General features: G+C 46.5%; 1 protein-coding gene across 1 annotated transcript; it reads left to right on the forward strand.

Moving 5' to 3' along the window:
• Window positions 1-9,067: 9,067 nt before the first annotated feature.
• On the forward strand, window positions 9,068-10,135 carry TINCR (TINCR ubiquitin domain containing). Its single transcript, XM_068173839.1, is given in 2 exon segments — window positions 9,068-9,644; window positions 9,646-10,135. Coding segments are annotated over 2 exon segments (447 nt in total). The 5' UTR covers window positions 9,068-9,521; the 3' UTR covers window positions 9,970-10,135.
• Window positions 10,136-10,966: the final 831 nt, after the last annotated feature.

The following is a 10,966-nucleotide window of genomic DNA, read 5'->3' on the forward strand; positions in this document are numbered from 1 at the left end:
TGGGAGAGGCTTTTAAGGAAAAATCTGACCTTTATTGAGCTAAATATGATGGTAGAGCGGACACGAAGCCAACACCAGCACAATGCCTGCGGCTGTGATAGAGTTAATTTCCTTCCCAGTGGCTGGTGCTGGGCTGTGTTTTGGATTTTTTCTGAACACAGGGTTGAGAATATAGAGATGCTTTTGTTATTGCTGAGCTTGCACAGAGCCAGGGCCTTTCCTGCCACTTACGGGACCAAGCTGGGGAGGGGGCTGGGGGTGCCTGAGAGACTGGGAGGGGACACAGCCAGGGTATTCCAGAGCCAGGGTATTCCAGACCTGACATCCCACTCAGGATATAAATGGGGGGAAGGAGGAGCAAATGGGGCACTTTTGGAGCGATGGCATTTGTCTTCCCATGTCACCATTCCATGGGATGTGGCCCTGTTCTCCTGGAGTGCGCAGCACCTGCCCACGGGCAGCAGTGAATTAATCCCTATTTTCCTTTGCTTGCGCGCACAGCTTTAGTTTCCCCTATTAAACTGCCTTTCCTTCACCCCAGGAGTTCTCCAGCTTTTACCCTTCTCATTTCTCTCTGATTCCGCTCGTGGGCGAGCGAGTGGCTACACGGTGCTCGGCAGCCAGCTGGGGTTAAAACACGACAACGATTTGTTGCTGCTGTTGAAATCAAAATGAATGAATTTTACAAAAACCCAGCCCGCCCCGCACCCCAAGATGGCTGCCGGGAGCCCTCAGGGGCGGCGCTGAGGCGGCGCCAAGATGGCGGCGCCAAGATGGCGGCGCCCGCGGGCCGCGGCTGCCGGCGGGCTGTGGGGACGGCCCCGGCCCCGGCGCTCTGCTTCTTTTGTGTGTGTGTGTGTTTCACCCTTTCTTTATCTTCTTCTTCTTCTTCGTTCGTTTTTGATTTAATGTTAGAAAGAAATTCGGAATTTCTAACAGCTCTAGGTTCAGTGTTTGGAAACTAGTGCTGGCACTTGGTATGCGCCCGTATCCCTCTGAACACCTCAGGAAATTAAGTGTGATTTTTCCGGGTGCCTCTGTAGCAAGGCGGCCCCTGGGCATTTTTTTTTTTTTTTAAGTCTAATTCCGATGACTTTTAAGCTATTCTGTGATTTGAACAGTGGAAGGTAAAATCACATAGGACCTCAGTCTGGAGCGGGTTTAAGGCGTAGGGGTGAAGCGTTGTTTTATCAGTGTTTCCAAACCTTGAGAAATATAATTACAGCCCTATAAACCACATTAATCACAATCATTTGTGTGAAAAATGCATGTTTTATGATTGGCTTTTCGCAAATATTAAATGGAATACTATATGTATTATGTTATATTGATTAGAAGTGCTGTATTAACATTTTAATAGTATGGTAAATGTAGTTTTGTAGTTAAAATAGAGCCTATGTATGTGGGTTTTTTTTTTACTAGCTCAAGCAAGAGATGAGATAATGAAGAAACTCTTCACACAGAGATGACAATGATGGGGGCCCATAAAGAATTACTGCCTCCTTATCGGAAAAGACAAACATTCTTCCACCTTCTCTCCGTCTTTATGGAACCACCAGGATTAAGGGGAAGAGGTTGACAAAAACCAGAAAAGTTCTTAATTTGCAAGGAATTTATGCATCATGTATGAGATGTATGAATATGCAACAGGCTACTGCTTTTAAAGATTATTCCTTTGTTCACAAGGCATGCTTATCGGGCTTAAGTGCCCGAGAGCATCCGGACGTCCGTAATTCTTTGCTTTTTATTGTCTTGTAATTGTCCTAACTCTAAATTTTCATTACTCTAATTGTATTACTATTTTTATAACCATTTTATTATTATTAAACTTTTAAAATTTTAAAAACCAAGCGATTGACGTTTACAACAATTTGCACTTCTCCTTGCCCTCCTGCCGTGGGAGTTTGCTGGTGGAGGGCAGCAGGGGCTCTGCAGGGGTTTGGGGATGACAACAAGGAGCTGAGCGAGGCTCAGTGCTGGTGAGCGCAGCGTGAGCACAGGACCCCCACAAGATTTCTCTGGGACAAGATACACCTTTAGTAACTTTCCTCAGCTGGCCGCAGCCCGGTGGTCCAGCTCACACTGCTGCTGTCTGTTCCAAGCAGCTGGCTGTGTTTTATGGCTCCTCCAGGGCTTCCTTCCCTCAGTCATGCCGCCGCTGCCATCCTGCCTCCGGAGCTGTTTCACCTCGAGGTCCTGCGTGCCACGAGGCTGGATGTGCCGCAGGCTCTCTGACTCAGAGGAGCAGCTTTTAGGGTGTAGTTTGAAGACACAAGGGAGGGCAATGGAGTGGGAAGGACTGTGTTAGCCCTGTTTGACCCAGCACATGTAGGAACTTGTGGAATGGAGGCTGATGCGAGGCTGTGCGTGCTGCTCCTTGGGACAACAGCTGCTTGTACCCTTAGGTGTGCATTTTGAGCTGTTCCTGTGGCTGCTCTCTTCATAATTTCTATGACTGAGAGAAGCACAAGTGGTTTTCCAGTCGGCTCACCAGCCCCCTTCCTGCCACAGCTTCGGACAGGCTTGGATTCAGGGCTGGGGAAGCAAACACCGAACACGATTCTTTTTCCTTTCTACTTGAACTGAGGAAGATAATTTTTCTAATCAATGCTGTTGCATGACTCAGAGCCACATTTAGAAAGGAACATCAAGAAACATGTCAGTCTCTATACCCTTCAACCAGGTGCATGCCCTTCTTCCCTTCCCTGCTTCATGAACTGGAGAGAAACACCTGAAGAATTCAGTGATGATAATCCTGTCAGTCCCACAGCCTCTGGTTTTCATTAGCTTGGGAAACAGTGAGCAACCAAGAGAGAAAGAAGAGCACTCTAAACCATTTATTTTATTTTATTTTTTTTTTTTTTTCAGGCAGGCAGGAAGGTGCTTTACAGGCTGTAAGGGTTCCTTTGTTTTTCCTTTTCTTTCTGAGGAATTGTTTGGGCTGAGCAAAGCTTGGCAAGGTTGGTGTGTAAATATGAGAGGATACCAGAAGGAAATGAAGTTGGATTGTTGGAGAGTGTGCTCATTCCTTTGGCAGCAGGCTGCATGGGAAGCTTGTCACAGCAGGCATCTGAACAGACTGGGGGTGGTCAGACCTGTGGCCTGAAGTCTGGCAGGTCTCAACATTTTCTCTGCTGTCAATCCCTACTCCTTTTTTTTGTGGCCCAGCAGTTAGCTGAGACCCACAACAAGGCCCATTTCTCTAGCTGGGAAAAACAGACACTTTATATTCCCCAGTTTCTCCGGCAGCTCCTTCTCTGCTCCAAACTTCGGTCATAAAAGATCTCCTTCTTCTCTTTCACACTGATTGAGCTCCTACCCCTCATATACAAAGCTGCATGTATCAAGGCTAGAAGCAATTCAAAGCAGAAGAAAGAAGCTGTTGACAACCCTTTACCAAATTCCTTAATTTTACTAACATAAGTATCTCCTAACAATCCACTCTCTTGTAAATTTTCTGTTGTAGAAACGATATAATGTGGTGTATCAGTAGAAAAGGTGGCACTAGACTGAACATCAAACTTGTCTCTTGCTGACATTTCCTTTTAAATGACAAGATGTGTAAACCCTCACATCTCAGTGAATTTTTTGCTCTGTGGGTTCTCCCTTCACCCTTTTCAGTGTGTGTGCCAGTACCAGCCTGAAATACATTCTCATTAAGTATCCATTACTGACCACGGATGAACACTGGGCTGAGTGTGATGAAAATAGTACATCTGCTTTTCCTGTGCCTCGATCCAAGGGAAATCTACCTCTTTTCTTTAGTAATCCCAGTGACCTGCATTTCCCAGCAGGATCTTTGAACACCTGAGATAATGAATTTTACACTGTTTTGAATAGGATGGCAGAATTCACTCGATACCTGAAATACACCCCTGCTTGGGAAGCCTGTCTCACTGCCAGCATTAGAAGAACAGGGTACAGCAGAAGAAAGCAAATACCACCCTAAATCCATGCTAATATTTCTGACTAATGCAGGATGGAGAGGATCCTGGAAAAGAAGGAATCAGCAGCCTCTACCAGAAGATTTTGGCTGCCCTGCTTTTCTCTGGACTGGTCTTCATCAGCGAGACCTTTCAGCTGCAGAGGCAGGATTTGCATTTAGGGCACAGGACTATCTATCCCTGCGGGCCATCTCCTCCTTGTTTTTTACTCTTCCAGCCCATTGCTGGGCCCCAGCCAATGCTTCCAGCTCTGCCTTGCCGTTAGATGGCAATGCAGATCCACAGATTGTGTCTCTTCCTTGATCCTCTGAAAAATGACGGTGCTGCAGCTGGAATGGCTCATAGAGCCTCACATTTTTTTCTATTTCCACCCATCTCACTTTTGAAGACGGAGGCACCTGAATTTGTTTCGCCTGAAAGAAGTGGAGCTGGCTGCCTGGGATGGCAGCTCCTCTGAGTCCTCAGTGGCACAAACATTCTCTCTGTCACTCCATCCAGGCCCTCCTTTGTGTGCAGAGGTTTGGGGTTTTTTTTTTTTTTTTTTTTTTTTGCTCTTCCATCAGTTAACTCATTTGTCTTTTGTTGTGCTGTTTCCACCACCATTTCGTTGTCTTGCTTATAGCCAACCCTCTCTGGCGAGTGAGTCATGGGCTGCCTCAGGCCAAAGCCCAAGGATACACACTTCTTCTGAGGGCCATGAATCTCCCATCTGGGACTTTATAAAGAACTGCAGTGAGAAATAGCTACCACCACAAAATGCTTTCCTCCATATCAATTTTTCAGCTTTTCCATTGTCTGCACTTGACTGGTTCATTTAACATGTGCATTACCAGGGCTTTTTTCCTTCACATTGCCTTTTCCACCAGAAAATGTCACCAACTCACATCCAACTTTTGCTCAGAAAACTTGCAGGTTCATTTGTGTTCCAAACCCAGTCAGGTTTGCTCCTTCAAAACTAAATATAAATACTATTTTTTTTTCCTGGAGCCTGTTTGAAGTTCCATTCCATGCCAAACAATCCACCAGCTCCCAGTGGTGCAATATTTTTGCTGGGCAGCTGCCCAGAGCAGTTGTGGGGCCTTTTGGAATCTGATTTGGATACTTGCAGCAGGATCTGCTTTACTTGGTGACTTCAGCTCTGTTACTGGCACAAATCCTCACTTGTAGCAGAAAGAATGACAGTACCATCTTTAAAAAAAAAAAACCCATCTATTATACTGGTGGAGCAGGTGGAGAGCTCCTGATTGTGGCTTAGAACAGGGCAGGAAGATGTTGACACCTTCCCCCATGCCAGGCAAGGATGGGAGGCTGGGGCTCTGCTTGACAGTCATACCTCCCATACACATTAAAGTAAGCACCTTCCAGCTTTTCTGGATTTAAAATGTCTAAACAAAGAGGATTTTGTCTTAATCCCCAGGAGAAGTGCTCCTCTATCACAGAAAGGCTCTTTTTTGCTGGTGCACAAGAAGTTACTAGTGTTCCTAAGCCCTCTTGCAGATGTGAGCAGTGTGCTGCAGATAAGTTGTATCAGGAGAAAGCCTTATCACTTGGGCTTACATATTTTGTCCTTATCCTTTGGACTCTTAAAAAGCTGTTGCATTTAATTACTAATTTCTCAAAGCATTTATTAATCATTTATTATCTCTTTGTTCATTTGCTGGAGATGTAAGTTGACATATAAAGTGAGCCCAGTCATTTCATAACCAAGCACATCTCAGGAGGAGAGAAGCACTGAGTGATAGGAAAGTCCTTACTCATCTTGGCACGCGGTGGTACATCTCTAGTTGGGGCCTCTGGTACTTCAGAAATATAAATACCAGTGCCTTAAGCTGCTCCATCACCTGAGGAACTGAATAATTAGGTGACAGCTGCATATTGGACTGAAGATTATAACCTTGTTTTATCACTGTTAAGCCTGCACAGCTGTTCACTCTATGAATGAACCTTTCCCAGCCTCCTGCTCCCCAGCACCTAGTTTGGGTGTCAGAGCTCACAATGCTGCAGCCTTTCCTCTGCACCTTTGGTTAATGGAGCAGGAGAACAGTGTTTGGGTTGAGAATGTGCCCACCAGCTGAACTGAGTCTTTTTGGGACTCTGACAAAAAGCCCCTCTTTAGTACCCAGTGCTGTAGGACTGCAGGTGTAAAGTCTGGTCAGCCTGAGCAGGGTGGTCACCTCTCATGCTTCATCCCTTGCTCTCTCTCTGCTTCCAAACACAAAGTGTCCCCAAAGAGACATCAGAGGAAAATCCTTAGTGTTCAGCACTACTGACCACAGGTCCTGGGATCAGAGGGCTTCAGGGAACAGCACAGGGTCTGCCTTGGCAGAACGACAGCACTGGCTGAGTGATTTCCTCAAAGACTTACAGGTTCTGCCAGGGGAATCAGCATCAGATTTCTCCCAGATGTTTCAGTTTCCCTGTGATTGCTACCAGAAAATAAAGAAACCTTTATTTCCCTATTGAAACCTTTATTTCCTTATCAAAACCTTAATTTTCTCACTGAGCAGCACCCCACTTCTCTCTTGCCCTTTTCAAGGAGAGCAGCACAGCAAACAGCAAAACAGCCACTGTCAAACAACCACCCCCACCAAAAACCCACCTGCCTAAGAAATGAATGTCTCTATTCTGTCATTATGAGAAGTTATAAGGCCCGAGATCATCTCAACCATCTTGAGACATCTTAACGAAGCACCTAATTTAGGCAGGTGTTTCTCTTTTGCTCTAGTCTGTGGAGTAAGGAAGCTCTGAGAACAGAAGAGGAGGCATTTTATAAATGCTGTTGCTTTATTTCTTCTGTCCGTAAAAGAAATCACAGCCCACCTGGGTTTTAAATTGCTTTTCAGGCTTTCCTAATGAATGTCTCTGAATATTTGCATGTCTTTTGTTTGCCCTCAATATGAGGAAAAGCTTAAGTCAACAAGTTTTTATTTGATTTGTAAATAATGCCAGAATGACACTTTATTACGGATTCCCAGAACTCTGACTCCATGTCTTATCCTTCAGATATGACATACCAGAGACATCACCAGAGACAGGCTGCCAGGTGCAGGCTAGGGGACAGAAATTAAAATAATTTTGAGGAAAGACCATCTAGAACTTTACCCTATACCTCTGTTTAGCCTACAAACCGTCAGGAGCCGGTGAAATAATTGCTTTGGACAGATAATAAAACATCCTCAAGCAAAACTAAGGTATTTAATATACTGCTCAAGTCAATTTCCCTTATTTCTGCTGTCCTTTTGCTTTTAATAGTGGTTTAATGAAAAATCCAGAATTAATTGAAACTGGCATTAGGCATTCACGTGTTCCGTGAGGATTTCATTGCTTCAATATTTCATAAGCTGACTTCACTGCTATGCTTCTCCTTATGCTGCTTTCATAGGCTGGGATATCATCGCTTTTCATAAAATGAAGGGTCCCAATGTGGGCAGATGGGGGTACATGAGGAAAGCTTGCAACCACATCATAGGCAAAGAAATAAAAATTATAGCTGCTTTCTTCCTGCCACCATCCCCCCCTTCTCTTTAATGATTTGCATCTGAGCCTTGATGGGAAAGAGCTGTCCTAAAAATAAACAGGATCTGTCTGAAAGGTGTCTGAGGGAGGTATTTGGCAACTGTCAGGCTGTCACGTATGCTAGAAGGATGGAGCTGATGGACTCGCTGACACCAGACAGGCTCTGCTGAAGTGAGAATGCCTTATGCTCCCCTTGGCACTCACTGGGCAAATTCTGCTGGCCAGAGCCATCAGAGCACGGTGTGTCTGGGGGCTGTTCCAGGTCTGGCTGCTGTCAATGAGAGGCTGCCCTTGGATGGCTCTGGGAATTGGATCAGACCCTTGCTTTACCCCTGAGACTCTGGCTTTACACCAGGGATGAAGTTTGGCTCCCTAAGTGAATGTCACCCCAGTGGAGAAGGAATCACCAGGCCCTGGGCTTGAGGGTTTCTGCAGGTCTCTGAAAATGAGAGCCCTCACTGAGGTACCTGGATATGGGGACCAGAGCCTGACCTTTTGCCTTTTCTTGGTTTTAACAGCTTTATCCCTCAATTTCTCCATCTCTCATAGGGGAAATGTTGTTCTGTCTTCAAGGTTATTGGCATATTTGTAAATCCAGGCATCCTTGAATGCTCCCAAACCATGACTGTGCTGAACGCAGTTCCTGTTTCCCACAAGGTGCTTAAGGAACACGTGTTACACCATACTGCAGTCATGAGGTGAGTAAACACAAACACCAAGCATGACATGACTCATCTCACGCCTTTGCAGCAACTCAGTGGCAGAGCAAGGACCCAAGAATCCCAGACCCCACCAAAGCAATCATACTTTTGGAGTGACCCAAGCTGAAATGAAATGCTGCAATGGAAGTTTCAGTTCTTCTCAATTCTCACAGGGAAGTCTCCACTGCCTGTGGTTGTGGTGCAAGAAGATATTTGCTGCTGTTCTTGGCAGAGACATAACGCACTGGGGAGGGAAAAGGGAGGTGTGGAAGAAAGGTGGAAACCTCCTTGTTCCCCCATGGGAGAGTGGACACTTCTCTTATTCTCAGTGGGAGCTGACTGCTGCCTTATCTGAAAATCAGACTGTTTTGTTATCTGCTGGGCAAGTGCAGCTCCTTTTTAGTGAAGAGCAGACCCTGAACTCAACAGTCTTGCAGTACTTTGGTCTGAAAATACTGGTCTATGTTGAGAAGAATGGACGAGGGAATTAAAGCCTGTAATATGGGCTGCATAAAAGTTACCTACAAGATAAGAGGGTGACTTGATCTTTTTGAGAAAAAGAGCAAAAAAGGCTTCCTTATCTTCACAGTGTTTGCTCTGAAGTATCATCTTGTGACTGCCAGAGACTGCCTTGCAGGATCAGTCAATTACAGCCCGTGGCTGACATCAACTCCTTCCTTTCAGAGGTGGCATTGTATTTCCCAAAGTATGGCTGGTTCCTCTTGGCACCTCAAGGCCTCTGTGCCAGCTGTTTGTGCCTGCAGCCCAGGGGTGCTGATCCCACTGACACAGGATACCATCAGCCCTGCAATTAGACAGCGGTGTGAAAGGAAGAGGAAATCAAGACCATGAACCATCGAGGAGCTCATGTGAGTCAATATCAGATGTATGGGGATATGACGAGCAGTGAGTGAGTGAGTCCTACCCCTTCTGGAGGGTCCCAGATTGTTTGTGAGCAGTAACAGTGCAGGTCTCCTGAGGGAATCTGCACTGCAATGATGAGAGTTGTTCACACAGCCAGGCTCTATAGGGTGGCTCTCCTCCGTGAGGAATTTGTCACAATGCAGCTGTACTTCTCTTCATTAAAGTGGCCATGTTAAATAGCTGTGAGGTTGCTAAATGCCTACTTTGCTAACTGATCTTCTCCCCAGCTGGCAGCTTTTTAGAGCAGGAGACATGAGGTTGCTAAACCCATTCATTTCTCACATGCACCCACGTTTCTAATGTCTGTGGAGATCTGACTTTAAAAGTCCTCTGCCAGCCATTGGAATGAAGAGCACTTTTGAAGACATTGTAATTATTATGGGATTTAGGGGTGTGTGGAAATGATTCATGGAGATGTTTCCCAGCCAGCAGGCTCATGGAGCCAGGTGAGCTCTTCCCTGGAATGTGAAGCATGCAGCGTGGCAACTGGGAGAAACAGGTTTGGCAGGACGTTTTAAGCTGTTTGCAGCAGCCAACCTCTTCAGAGCCACGTCCCTGCTTTGCTGATCTCCCAGCTGGATGCTCTGCTCTGCCACACTGGCCCTGCTGAGCTGGAGAGGATGGACACGCTGCGCAGGAGCCTGTCTCGATGGAAGAGGTACCACATTAAGGTGCACCTGGCTGATGAGGACCTGATGATGCCCCTGACAGTCAGGCCCAGGGACACGGTGATGGACCTACGGGCTCTCTTGGTCCGGGAGGGCATCACTTCCTGGAAGAAGACATTTTATTACAACTCCAGGCAGCTCGAGGAGCACGAGACCCTCAAAGAAGCCAATATCCAGAATGGTTCTGTCCTCCTCCTTGTCAGCAATAAAAGGTAGGCAAGGAGCTCGTCTGCCGTGGGGGTGGTGCAAAGGAAGGGGAATGCTCGGTGTGTCTCAGCCCCTTGGGACACTTTCTTGTCGGGGTTCATGGAAGGCAGACCAGGAACTCAAATCCTGCCATTTCCAGCAGGATCAAGACTCCAGGCTGTTCATATCCAGACATGCTGTGCTGTGAAACAAGCAGTTCAGAGGAGGAAATCTGGTTGCTGCTGCTTGTCCTGTCTCTGGTCAGGTCTCGTTTTCCTGGGTATGTGGCCAAGCACAGAGAGAGAAACACGACAAGAAAAAGGGCAGGGGAGACTGTGCGACATGGGAGAGTGTTCTGAACCTCTCAGTTGTCCTCTTGTGCCTGTGTCTCCCTGCTTCTATGTGGCAAATGCTTTCTGCAGGTGTTTGGGGGTGGCAGAGTCCTGCTGTGACACGAGAAGCGCTGCGAGCCAGCTTACAGCAAAGCACGAGCAGTGTGGACAGGGATGGCAAGAGGCTGCAGCTGCTCAAAATGTGTCTGAATCACAGCAGAAAGTACAGTGAGACTAGAGACTCCCAGGAGAGCCAGGCCATGGGAGATCAATCACGGCAAGCACTGTGTTCTAGTGGGGATGAAAGCTGAGATAATGGACCTTGGACTCACTGGCCCACAGGACAGTTTTGATTCAGTGTGGTGAATTTATGTCCACCTGCACTGTCTTTCCTAATGCTGGGTTGTTGCTGCCAGCGTGATTAATTCTGTGAAGCATTTTGGGGATACTGGGTAGAAGAGGTATGTTGTGGGTATGTGGTGTCTAATTCATCTTTCTAAATCCTGGGCCCTCTGAGTTATGTGTCGATGCTGATCAGAGTTTCCTCTGCAGAAAACCCTGCACTAAAGACTTCAGTTCCTGATTATATCCCACATGCTGGAATGGTCCTATTTTCCAGTCCAGAGGCAGCTTGAAATCTCACACAAAGAAGATTTAATAAAGCGTTTCCTTTCAGAGCTCAGCCAGACACAAGA

Source organism: Anomalospiza imberbis, chromosome 27 (genome assembly GCF_031753505.1).
Source record: "Anomalospiza imberbis isolate Cuckoo-Finch-1a 21T00152 chromosome 27, ASM3175350v1, whole genome shotgun sequence".
Taxonomy (NCBI): Eukaryota; Metazoa; Chordata; class Aves; order Passeriformes; family Viduidae; genus Anomalospiza; species Anomalospiza imberbis.